We start from the raw sequence: 12,778 nt of genomic DNA, 5'->3' as shown, positions 1-12,778 counted from the left end.
TCGTGAGGTCAGTGTGTATTATTTTTAATGAGACCATTTTGATATACTGTAGACCTGTTGCGCTGAATTTCTAATTAGGCTACATTAAATTATGAGCAACACTGTGTTGGTTATTTAGCTTCATGAAGACGTTTTAATTGGCTCAAGGTCAAATCCGATGACGCAGGTCTGCCCTGTGTAGCAGCGATTTTTGGTAACAATCTACGCCGTACGTTGTTAGGCAATTCAGTTTTTCCACAGGCTTTCTATTTCCACAGACGTTGCCATAGAAAACATGCAGGCATCCAGAATATTTTCTGAATTACAGTAAGTAGGCTAGGCCTACCTTGTTGAACGACTTTTCTGAAAGAGCTAGCTCAATTTGAATCATATTTTGAAGTGTTCTGCTTTTTAAAATTATACGTGAGTAAACAATGTTGCTTAAACAGTTTTCCCATGGACATTTTTCTCCTGTATCGAAATTATTTTCTAAGCAACCTGTTAATTGAAGCCATAACCACTGTTGAGCTACCTACTTCCAACGAACTGCTGATACTACACATATGATAGGCCCTAGTGTATTCTGGTTTGGGATGTTTTCTAGCTGAATATCCCCGTAGATAAAAATTCCACCACATGACCAACCTTTTCTCGAAGTGAGCATGTCTCAATTCCGAATTCTGCCAGTAGATGGCGCATTAAATCAAGGTCTGGAGTTAGTTCCTTTGCGCCGAATTAATATCTCAATTAACCGCCGCCCATATTTCCCTTACTACCGCCCATGCCCGACACGCCCCGTGCATTCTGCCATGCTTTAAAGCCTTTATTTTGATTATAACACGTGGCATATGAAATCGTTTTAGGAGTGGTGGTGTGCTCGCAGGTGACGTTATCAATTCAGTCTACCTATGGAAACAGGTTAGGGGAAACGCATTTCTCAGAGCATCTGAATAAGTCATTTTAGTTTTCAAAGCTGGGTGGCTGTGGTTCGGTCACATGGACGATATATAATACCGCACTGCGACTCGCTGACACAGACACGGATAGTCATCCTGTGAGACGTTTTTGATAATTTGCTTGCAGGGGAAACTGAAAAACGGTACGCTCCACTAAAGATACCGCACTCTCTGTAGTCTCGCTTTTCAGTTTGACGCACTTTACGCGTAGTAGCCTAGCCACCAGGAAATCTACGTTCCGCAGGTGTAGACTGCAAGCGACGGCTGTTTAACTTGCATGAATTTTGGTGTTTGCCACGATTTCATCTCGAGCGGCGTACCTGGTAAGTTTTCTTATTTTCTCATACATAGGCGAGTGACAATTAGATTATGTCATTGTAGCCTATGTTTTGCCAAGTAATGCATAAGCTTCATAAGATAAGCATCAACTGATACTGGATATTTGCATTTCTTAAGTCCAATTAACCTGCGCAGTGGTAGGCTACATCTGTCACGCTTTGCGTTTGCTTTAGCGTATTCTGTGTAGCTAACGCTGCATAACTTATTGTGTCCTGTGGAATATTGTTAAACGTTTGGTGCGTTCTCGCCAAATTAATTTACATCCAAATCAATGAAAGTATCGGAAAGACACGTCTACTCATAGGTTTGACATAGCGAGTTCCGGAACTGTGCATGAACAGAGATTGTCTTTTTTCCTTTTTCATGTCTTTGCATCGTACTTGTGTGCGCCCGAAGAATTTATATTAGTCCCAAATTCCCGCTCGGCGGAGGGAAAGCAGCGGTTCTGTACTTTTTAATGAATTTCTTAGCCTAGCCCTTTTGGGGGGCATTTTCCAATCCGACAGGTTGAGAAATTGAAATGCGAGGTATATTTAACGTAGGATATGATTAGCCCCTCATTTTAAAAATATATTCTTAAAAAATATGAAATGCAGATGTGTTTTAAGATTGGCCTACTGATTTGTATAACCTAAATAGGCTATGACAGGAGGACTGATGGAACTGATGCAGATTGTCAAAAATGAGAAGGTAGGGTTCACACGCCCTTTCGAGTGGAAAAAAGTTGGGTTGCTCTGAGACGTCTCAGGCTGGATATAATCTTTTGGTGCAAAAACACTGTACCATGCAATTTAAGAATTGCTTCAGATTGCCATTTAAGTCTAAAGACTCTAAAATTGCTCATAAATACAGACTCTGGCTCCGTTTTTTGCGCAGCAAGTTGAACTGCTTTTACAACCTTTTGAAGATTGGAAAACTGTTATCAGAACCACCCCATCTCTTAAGATGGCATGGGTTGAATTAGCCTTTCGTGAGACATTGGGCTTCACACACCCAGAAATGAATCAGCGATGTTCAGGTGATTTATATGTTGGTCCACTCTTTTTGGGATGTAGCCTACTTCAGAATGATTTTTTAAAGGTGTGTTTTCTCGGAATGAAGACACTGCAGTGATGCAGTATGTTTGCAAATGTGATTAAGATTTTCCTTTGACTTCAGTCCTGCCACGCCCGTGGGAGCCCATTCATTAAAATATTTTAACTATGACTATGAGCAGAGGAGGGGAGATTATTAGTATCTTTAGTTCATACCTCACACTGGCTAGATTAATCAGACTATTTTTGCATCTTGCCAGTCGCAATATAGTAGCCTATCCCTTCAGGCTTTGACAACTTTCTAAGATTACAATCTGTCAGTCTTACTCTGTACACAGTCTTACTGTGTACAGAGCCTGTTCATTCTGCCATAGTGGCTATCACTGACACCTAAAGTGTGACATTTTAAATGGTTTCATGCTGAAGGAACAGTAACGGTGATGTTTTACTTTAGTAGGACTTCCTTATGAGCTCAAGAGGAACAGCTGTTTGGACAATTGCGTTGAAATTTGAGGTATAGTGTCGTGCTTAAGTGACAATTAAATACCCAGGAAGTGACTTAAAGACTGTGTTTAAGTCAAATTGGGTGACCAGATATTATGGCAGTAGTTCAGGCCTGTGTTTAAATCATTGGCTTGAGCTGCAGCGTGAGGTAAATTGTACTGTAGTTGTCTGCGGCTCCTCCTTGAAACAGCCCCTGTTCAGCGCTTCTGGGTTTGCTCATGAGCCCTTGTGGGACTCTACACTGTGGATGTTCTCATCATGAGGCTCAGGCGGGCTGTTCAGGAAACACATGCATCCATCTCTGGAGCTCTCCAGGCACCTGCGCTGGGGTGGTTTTTCGGGGCGCGCCTGGATTGTGCCGACGGTGCGGGACCTAAATGGGCAGGAGAAAAAGCTGGATGTGCCCCCCCCACACCCCCCACACCCCCCCCCCCCCCCCCGAGCTCACGTGAAAAAGCCATCCGCCTGGCTCCATTCATCCCTGCCGCTGGAATTTGCACAGCACCTTCTCTTTGTGTGGCGCTGCCTTTCACACGCAAACTCCCCTCCTTTCATTTTCGATTGTGCCTGGCTTCCTGACTCCTCCAGCGTGCTGATTGGGCAGTACCCCTTGGCCCCGGGACACCAGCGTGCAGCCCTCTGGTGTTTTTGCCTCTGTGGCAAGGAGTGAACGGTTTAGAGTCGGTGTCGGTTTAGAGAGTGTGTGAGCTGGGCCGTCATGTGTAGGTAGAAATTCTGCGGAGCAGTTCTTTTGTTAGACCACTTCCTCTCTCAAAAACAACAATGTGAACAATGTTATGCTCTCTTGAAAGTCACTTCAGAATGGTTTGACAGGGAAGCAGTCACCTTAGTGGCGCTACCTCATCTATTTTTGATGTATCAATTGCCGAACTCCCTGTTATCAGTCTTGAGTGTTGACATATTTTGACTTGAAGTTATTTCATTTGCAGGAAATTGTACCCCCGGATATGATCTGCTGACTTTTAGATGATGAAAGCAATTTCTCATTGCTTATGTCTGTCAGTGATTATCTTGTGGTAAGGATTGTGGTAGACTAAACTCAAGTCAGACAAACCTCAGAAGAATACCAACTCCACGCAGGTTTATTGCTAGGTGTGTTTCTGCCGGATCAAAATGCATGAAATAAGCAGTTCTGTTTCACATCCCCATAGTCAGTTTTGGTATTTCACCAAATGCTCAAGCTAAAATTGGTAGTGGAGAGTTGCACAGTTGCAACAGGGTATTGAGAGAACCTTTTTGCAAATGGCAGTCGGTTGGTTGAATGAAAGTGTAACGCAGACTGAGTTGAGTGGTTACTGGTAGACTGCTTATCTGAAGCTGAGCATCAGCACCTCAGAAAGGCTTAATGGTGCATGTAGGTGATGTGGTGCAATGACCCGATTGCAATGCTATGGCGGGTTTCATGTAGTTGTGGTAATGTGATCAGACGATGGTAATAGATACTAATGTCAAACTCGCTTGCAGAGTGAGAGGCAGACAGTCTCTGTTGCACTGAAAAATTGGAGCGAAGTAGTAGGATTCTGGTGATACAGTTATGTAGCAGAAACGTCCTAGAGTTAACTTCATTTGTTATGCACAAAAGTTAAAACTAACTTGCTGGGTGTTTTTATCTGAAATTTAAGTTTCCAGTTTTACTACCTTTAAGCTTACTATAATAATGCCGTACTTTACTGTAATATGTTATAGATTGATACTATAGATGCCCTGACAGTTTAGCCTATGTATTTGAGAATTGTTCTGAGCTATGGGAAGAATCATGTGGTCCATACGCTGTTGAGTAATAGAATATGTTGTTTGTAACTTTTTTGATTTTACCATTTTTTTTTGGTTAGAGGGTTGGGGGGCATGGAATAATCCTAGCTGGCATCAAGTTAATTTAATTTCTTTAAGAGGATGCCCCTAAGATAACTGAACTAATTTCATGCCACTCACAAAACTGTTAAGCATGATACATTAGTCAAGACTATTTTGTCCCCTACTGACTTGTATTTAATTTGGCTTCATCACCTTAGAGATGACAATTTTTTCTGCTCACATCACTAATGCTTGAGGTTTGTGGGAGAATATTTTCCAAACCGCCATTTCACAGAATTCGGCCGAGGCAAGAATCCACTCTCCTCCCCGGTTTTCCTCAGAGCGTGAGTCCACCACTTACCGTCAGAACAGGCGCACTCTTCAGAGCGGGGCAGGGCGAAGTCACAAAAAAGGCGGAGGGCCGTCCAGGAAGGGACAGATGGAAAATATCCGGGAGCGCCAGTCTCATCGAACTTGAACTGTGTGGAAAGCGTTCTGTGAACTTGATGGTCTAGTAGATTGTGGTTGTTCCCTCAAACAGTAATGAGCAACTGTGAGACTGAATGCCTGCATACTGCTTGTGGCAATTTCACCCTGAGCTAGTCGGCTGCGTCTGATACTTCTGTTGTGGCAATATTCAGGCATTAGCACACTCACTTATTAATGTTCATTTATCATCTCCAGCCAGTGGATTTACACTGGGGTCACAGGAACAAGAAACCATGTGTTCGAAGCCACAGCCAAGCAGGGTAATAATAAGCAGTTTCAGAACTATGTGATGCTGACAGTTGCACAACCTAATCAGGCACAGGAAAATCAGGCACAGGAATCTCTGTTATCCCAAAATGAAACTCATCTTTGAAGCAAATTGATCAAAAGAGAATGTGTTTTCCCAACAGGGCAGCTGAATGGGGCGCAGCTGAAACTATTGACCGCAGGGTGTTTGCCTGTTTGTGCGTAATCGTTCTGTACTTATCTTGGCTAAACTGCATAATTCCATCGACTTGTCTTTGCAAGTTGCACACATGCTCTCAAAATCTTAGCTGCTCTTTGAAGTCTTTTAAAAACTTACAGAAAGAGCATGTCAACAAGAAGAGGTGACTAATCCAGCAGATTTAGTGTGGTGTATCTTATTTTTGGAAACATTTCCTCCCCCCTTTTTCCCCCTAAATTTGGCATTGACAGTTTTGCCTCGAGTTGCAATCTACTACTGGCATCTCTTGCAAGGAGGCGGGCAGCTGTAGCTGCAGCTTGTTGACTGCTCTGGTGTGCTTTTCTGAAGGGCGGAAACTGCCATCTACCGCAGGGGAGCTCGTACCAATTGGAGCACAGGCATATCTCTCAGTGATGACAGCTTGTTGCCAGGTAGCCTGTGGGTGTCGCCTGGGTTGTTTGAAGTAACAAATGCGGCAGCAGGGCAAGGCCGGTTTTGTCCTGCCTGTATGTACTCATAGATGGCTAGCGACTTAGCCTTGGATCAGACCACCACAGGGCCAAGCTTGGGCTCATGGTGAGTGCCTTTACCGGGTGGGCCACGCAGGAGCCCATAGCACACGCAGCCTCTTCGAGTGTCCTTCAGAATGGGTTGGTCGGCTCTATGGCTCTCCTCATGCCCCAGCTTATGTACTGTGCTGCCTGCCTCTTTACAGTAAGATTATCTTTGCCTGCTGCCGGCTCGGGGGAAGTTCTCTGACATTTCCCCCCGCCCGCGGTTAACTGCCTGTAAGTGGCTTCTGATCTAGCCACCAAATAACAGCCTCCTCATGTTCTATTTCTGCCTCAGGAGCCTCAGTATCGGGGCATGTAAGTGTCTACAGGTGGTGCGTGGTTCCATCTCGTCTTGGGCACATTACTTTAATCCGCCTGTCTCCAGCAATCATCGTTGGCCCTGCGTCACATGATTAGAGGACCCGTAACCGTACACCTCACAAGCAGCTCTGCCCTGCCGAGTCGTGCAGGCTCTGGGCTTCGCTGTGGGGAATGCAAGCCGACAGCACCAGGAAGTGGCAAGTGCCTGCAGGTGTTTTTCCAGGTTACACATCGTCCGTTTCTGCTCACTCCACTGACGCGTCTCGGACAGACTGTCACTGACGGCGCCTGCGCTATTGATTTTTGGCTTCCCCCTCAATGAAATGGCTAAAGTCCGAATCTCATATACTTGCTACTATTTTTTACAACCCAAGTCTGATTTGTAATACAATTTCTTTAGATCAGTTAAACTGTAACCATCCCATTTATTTATTCATTTTTTCCCCTTCAACATACCCTGTCCCTATTTTTTTGTAAAGCCATTGTTGTGTGGATTTATGGGAAACTGCTTGTATCAGATGAACACTGGACGTTAGTCAGTCAGAGCATCAGGGTATAGTCACATCAGTGCTAACAATGGCAGCGAAAGAATGACGCCCGTATTGTTTTTTTGGTGACCCCCTCCGCCCAGTGCTGCTTCGATACTGGGAGGAGAAAGGTCCGGCCCTGCCTCAGCACATTGCTGTGCTCACACCTCACCTGACTGTCACGCATACCTTCAGAACTGGATCGACCGCTCTGGCGCTTGCATACCTCTCTGTTGTGTGCCGAGTGTTTCAGTCGCTGCCTGGCAACATCGGCACAACCTTCAGCCGCGTAGAAACCACACTTGAAGAACAACTGTCAACACCTGACAGGTTTACCTGTTCCATTAAGCCTGAATCTGTCGTGTAATTCATATAATTTGCAGTGAGTCAGCCTGAAACACTGTAAAGCAGTGCAAACATAAAACTTGATGTAGGCCTGTGTAATAAAATGTACATTTCAATTGTTGTCAGTAATGGATTTTTTTTAGCTATTGTGCAGACAAAACATTTTGATGGAATAATAAGAAATCCCCTCATTTAGAATATTTTTTGAAGTTGAGAAGAAGCTCTCATGTTATTGTCTGACACTTTGGCTTTTTAAAATACTTTTGGAAATGTAGTTTGTGAACACCTGAACATCACACCAATATGTACTGTTGAACATCTCATTCTAAAACCATGGTCATTAATATGGAGTTGAACTCCCCACTGTTGCTGTAACAGCCTCCACTCTTCTGGGAAGGCTTTCCAGTTGATTTTGCAACATGGCTGCGGGGATTCACTTCCATTCAGCCCACAAGCATTCGTGAGGTTGGGCACTGATGTTGGGCTTAAGGCCTAGCTTGCAGTCGACATTCCAGTTCATTCCAAAGGTGTTTGATGGGGTGGAGGTCAGGGCGCTGTGCTGGCCAGTCAAGTTCTTCCACACCAAACTCAACAAACAGTTTCTTTATGGACCTTGCTTTGTGCACAGGGGCATCATCATGCTGAAACAGAAAAGGGCCTTCCCCCAACTGTTGCCACAAAGTTGAAAGCGCACAATTCTCTAGAATGTCATTGAATGCTGTAGCATTAAGATTTCCCTTTACTGGAACTAAGGGGTCTAGCCCAAACCATGAAAAATAGCCCCAGACCGTTATTCCATCTCCACCAATCTTTACACTTGGCACTCTTTGGGCCTATAAAATTGGCACTATGCATACTGCCAAACTTAGATTAGTCCGTCAGACTGCCAGATAGTGAAACGTGATTCATCACTTTAGAGAATGCATTTCCACTGTTCCAGAGTCCAATGGCGGTGTGCTTTACAGCACTCCAGCTGATGCTTAGCATTGCGCATGGTGATCTTAGGCTTGTTGTATGGCTGATTGGCCATGGAAATCCATTTCATGAAGCTTGTGACAAACAGTTCTTGCGCTGACATTGTTTCCAGAGGTGGTTTGGAACTTTGTAGTGAGTGTTACAAGCGAGGACAGATGATTTTTATGCATTACACACTATAGCACTTGGCAGTCTATTTCTGTGAGCCTGTGTGGCCTACCACGTTATGGCTGAGCTGTTGTTGCTCCTATATGTTTCCACCTCAAAATAACAGCTGTTATTTTACAGTTGACTGGGGCAGCTCTAGCAGGGCAGAACTTTGACAAACTGACTTGTTGGAAAGGTGGTATCCTATGACAGTGCCACGTTGAAAGTCACTGAGCTCTTCAGTACGACCCATTCTACTGCCTGTGTTTGTCAGTGGACATTGCATGACTGTGTGCTTGATTTTATGCACCCGTCATCAATTGATGTGGCTGAAATTGCCGAAACTATTAATTAGAAGGGGTGTCCACTTACTTCTGGAAATGTAGTGTATCAGAAATACACAGGAACTCTAACATTGAACCTTTTAATATATAAGTCTTCCTTTAAATATTTAACACTCAAGGCAGCATAAATACAATGAGATTTCATGAGGTAGGCTTTTTAACAAAGGTATTCAGACATTTATTATTCAGTATATATTTTGCCTTAAAGAAAAGACAGGGACCATTTATTGCTTGAACATGACTTTGAATGTGAACTGATCTGAGATCCTTCTTGGTAAGTCCTGGGGTTAAATGGCGAAGATGCTCCTTTGGCGATTGTTGTGCTGTACTAATTGGAGTATTCAGGGCCCGGGACACTGGGGCAGTTGTTCCCTGCGGTTAAGCGAGGCACATCAGCGCAGCGCTCGACCGTTTCACATGGCCTCAGCAATTAAGAGCTCCTAATGATGCCAAGCCTCATAATCTCACTAATTGCCCAAATCTGCTAATGACCGGGTATGTTTCGCGTCCCTCCTCTCAAGCACTCGAGGAATGCGCGAACAGATGCCTCAGTTCCCGCCATGGCCAGAGGCCTGCCATGTTCCTGATTGGCGGTGGGATCATGGTCTAATCTTGATGGACTTTGGTTGGATTAAGTTTTTATGTGTTTTATTACGTTATTGGACTGAGAAGAAGCTGGCTTTTTATATCTTGGTCTGGGGCAAAAAAAGAAACAAGGGGGTGGGCCTACTTTAGGGTTTCAGACCTGGCCTTCTCTCTGCAGCACCCAGCATGAGATACAGTGAGTTCACTAAGCTAATGACCAGTGACCCTTGCTAAGGGAATTAATTGCCCTCTTGGCTATGAGGGGGCCATGTAATCTTCTATAATGGGTACTTGAGTGCTCACTCACAATTCTGCACTGAGTTCATTAAGTATCAAATGAACCACCCAGAGTCCATAAACCCAGTCATTTGTTGTCATTGTTGACCCGTGTTTTATTTCCTGACTTATGATAGAGAGTCTCTTCTCATTCCTGGGAGCTACAGTGACATACTGCAGCTGTGTTGCGGTTTTGCTAAGATGGCCAGATCATATGTTTGGGATCCAAGACTCACAGATCTGAACCAGGGCTCCATTGCCATAACAGAGTTTATTTTGACTATTTTAAGTTCTTTGTTGCTCTGTCTCCTACAGAAAAACCATAAGTATGAAAATATAGTGATATGAAATGGTCGAAAAATATTATGCTCGTCAGCATATACTAATGTGATGATGAATCCATTTTTTTTTTGTCGAGAAACAATGCAAGCATTACTGATAAGATGAGGCGTATAGTCATGTGATGTACCAAGGTTCAGACATTGAACTGCTACCATCAATACTGCCTGCATTCCTGACCAGTTTAAGTGAGTACCACCCAATAAGATCATGAAGGCGTAATAAAACAGTGGCTATGTTCAGATGTTTCCTACGAGCAAGATCTTGGCAGTGGATCAGTTATGAGCGGGTAGGTCTGCCTCTGGACCAGTGCGGAGCTGTCACGTGATGACGTGTACGAGCACGCACCGCCGAAGAGGATTTCGGCAACAGTTGAACTTTACAACCTTACAACCTCGCTCCTTCAGCACCTGGAGTTGTGCAACTCTCCCGGTTTCCAAGACATTCTCTTATCAACTGGAGAAAAAACATCGGATCTCCAGTAATTTAGCTGAGCTTGAAGTAAAGGTGCCTGCGAAGGCCTTATCTTTTTTGTTGTTCATTTGTCTTCCAGTATTGTGAAATCCGCAAAGACGTTGGGCGGCTTCTCCTTTCACCTGTGTTCTCGTTAATGCATGAATAAGCTCATTAAACTGAACTGGGGGACTGCTGTGAGCTCACCAGGGACCCAGAGCAGTGTGAGGAAGCTCTGTGCCCTGTGGTGGGGCCTGTGTGTGTCTGCTCCCATCCCCCTCCACAGTGCAGAGTGCATCACAACAGAGCTGGAACACCAGTGTGTGAGCACTAACACATGGGCTGAGGAGGGAAGCTACGCTTGGCACTACTGTGGTCTGTGCATTCACAGATCTTGGTAGTGGGAAACGTATGGCGTCATGGGTCTTGTCTCATCTTAGAGTGAGATGTTACTGCAGCAGAAGAGCAGAAAAGTTGGTTGGACTCTGGAATCTTTCCTCACAATAACAGCTGAGAATGTCATGTTCTCTATTGTGTCAGTTGAGTTTAGTTTAATCTCTGCTTTGTCTGAAGGACATTTGGAACTCATGAAAGCTTTGTGTTCACAAGCAGCAATTCAGCAATACCAGTCCTGCCTCTGGGTTTCAAATTCCTTCCATTCCATTTTGATGTGGCTATTTACAAAATGGCTGGCTGTGACCGAGAGTTTAGAGCATCAGTCATGCAGCTGAAGACAAAGGCAAGAGGCAGGGCAGGTGATAGTAATTGCCTTACTCACCTGAGTTCAACTCCGTCACACACACGCACACACACACACACACCCACCCACCCACTCACACTCTCTCTTTCTCTATTTCTGTCTCCCACAGGTACACAGGCCTCATAAAGCAGTGTGCACTGGCTGTGGTCACACCATGTCATTTACAGTGAACCTGAGCGGCCCGTCTCCCTGGGGCTTCAGAATATCCGGAGGGAGGGACTTCAAGAAGGCAATTACAGTTTCCAAGGTAATGGCTCTTTTTCAACCCTTAGCACTGTTGGCTAGCCCGGAGCGCAAGCCCGGAGAAGTGTAGCGCTTTAATGAATGGGCAGAACCATAATGTAATATTAATGGCGGCATAACGTGTAATTTAACAGGCGTAAGAAACGGCGTCGGCATCCAACTGTATCCTCAGACACTGCGTCTGTTTGTGTCTCCCAGCCGCTACCTGTTTCCCTGGCTACGGCTCTGGGTCCTGTGGGAGCAAGCTCGCTCCTTCAGGAGGAAATCGCTGATTACGTTCGCGGGGGACGGAGGTTCCGAGCGCGGGGGGCCATTGTTTTCTTTCGATGTGTGTTTTTCCGAGCCGCGGCGGCGACGGCGGAGAAACAGGAAGATGGAGCCCTGAGTCAGTGCGTGCGGGAGCCCGTCCGTAAACAAGCTCAGGAATCCGAGGGCAGGCCGCCCCTTGCGCCAGAGGTTGGGCCGGGTCTGTCCGGATGCCAGCGCGCACACGCCCCGGCCTTTCCCCGCGCGCCGCGGCGGCGCTCGACTGCCTCGGGAGTCCAGAATTACAGTTCTGAACAAACCGATCCGGCTGTCAGCTCTGAGTCATGCACGCCTTTTGTAAATGTCTTAAAGTCATTATGCCGCAGAGAATAGTGTCCTGCCCTGCCCCCGACCCTGCCTTGCTTAAAAAAGCACAGCTGACCCTTGGCGTGTCAACAGCCAGAGGTCCTGACCGCGGGTCGCGGGGTTTCATTTGAGGCCGTTCGGTAGCGGCGTCTCGCTGACAAGCGCACGCAGAGGGCCGCAGGAATCCCGTGACATTCCCTCCCTGAGAGAGAGAGCCCTCATAATTGAGCGCGGTGGTGAAAGCAGATGTTGAACTGTGGTGCCCCACGCCAAGCCGGCCCTCTCGGCTTTGCTGCCTGGGCATGCGGTTGTACCATCGGGTTTGCACAGTCTGAAGTGGGCGCAGCTTGGCACCGAAAAGCCGGTGCCCTCTTTCCGAGTCTGCCTGAAAGGGCAGCAGCCCCCGTTTTTGCGTACCAGAGCCCCTGGCAAAAAAAAAAAAAACGGCCTTTAGTTTTTGTGAAGTGAGACATGCTCTGATTGAAAAAGGCACGCACCATTGTGGGTTGCCACAGCAACGCTTAATTGCCACTCGAATAGACCCACAAACATGGCACCTCTGCCCTCTTGCTTGTGGTGAAAGATGGGGGGGTATCCTGGTATACTTGTTGGCTGTGCCATTTCGGGCAGGCGGGTTTGGGGCACACCACCGTGTGAGCTCATTGGTCTGGTCTTTGTCCCTCTCCGGGCTCTTTGGTTGCACGCTTTGCCTGGCCCTTTCCTTAGTTTAATTGTG

The 12,778-nt window shown here is 45.9% G+C and overlaps 1 protein-coding gene across 1 annotated transcript in view; it reads left to right on the top strand.

Annotated features, from left to right (window-relative positions):
- The first annotated feature begins 792 nt into the window (after positions 1-792).
- pdlim2 (PDZ and LIM domain 2 (mystique)) overlaps positions 793-12,778 on the top strand; it is a 43,006-nt gene continuing 31,020 nt past the window's right edge. Inside the window, exons 1-2 of the mRNA XM_035380136.1 lie at positions 793-1,258; positions 11,297-11,434. Coding sequence (XP_035236027.1) covers positions 11,342-11,434 — 93 coding nt within the window. The 5' untranslated portion in view covers positions 793-1,258; positions 11,297-11,341. The remainder of the gene's footprint in view (positions 1,259-11,296; positions 11,435-12,778) is intronic.

This window comes from Anguilla anguilla, chromosome 10, assembly GCF_013347855.1.
Source record: "Anguilla anguilla isolate fAngAng1 chromosome 10, fAngAng1.pri, whole genome shotgun sequence".
Lineage (NCBI taxonomy): Eukaryota > Metazoa > Chordata > Actinopteri > Anguilliformes > Anguillidae > Anguilla > Anguilla anguilla.
This window is presented reverse-complemented; position numbering and strand designations above follow the sequence as displayed.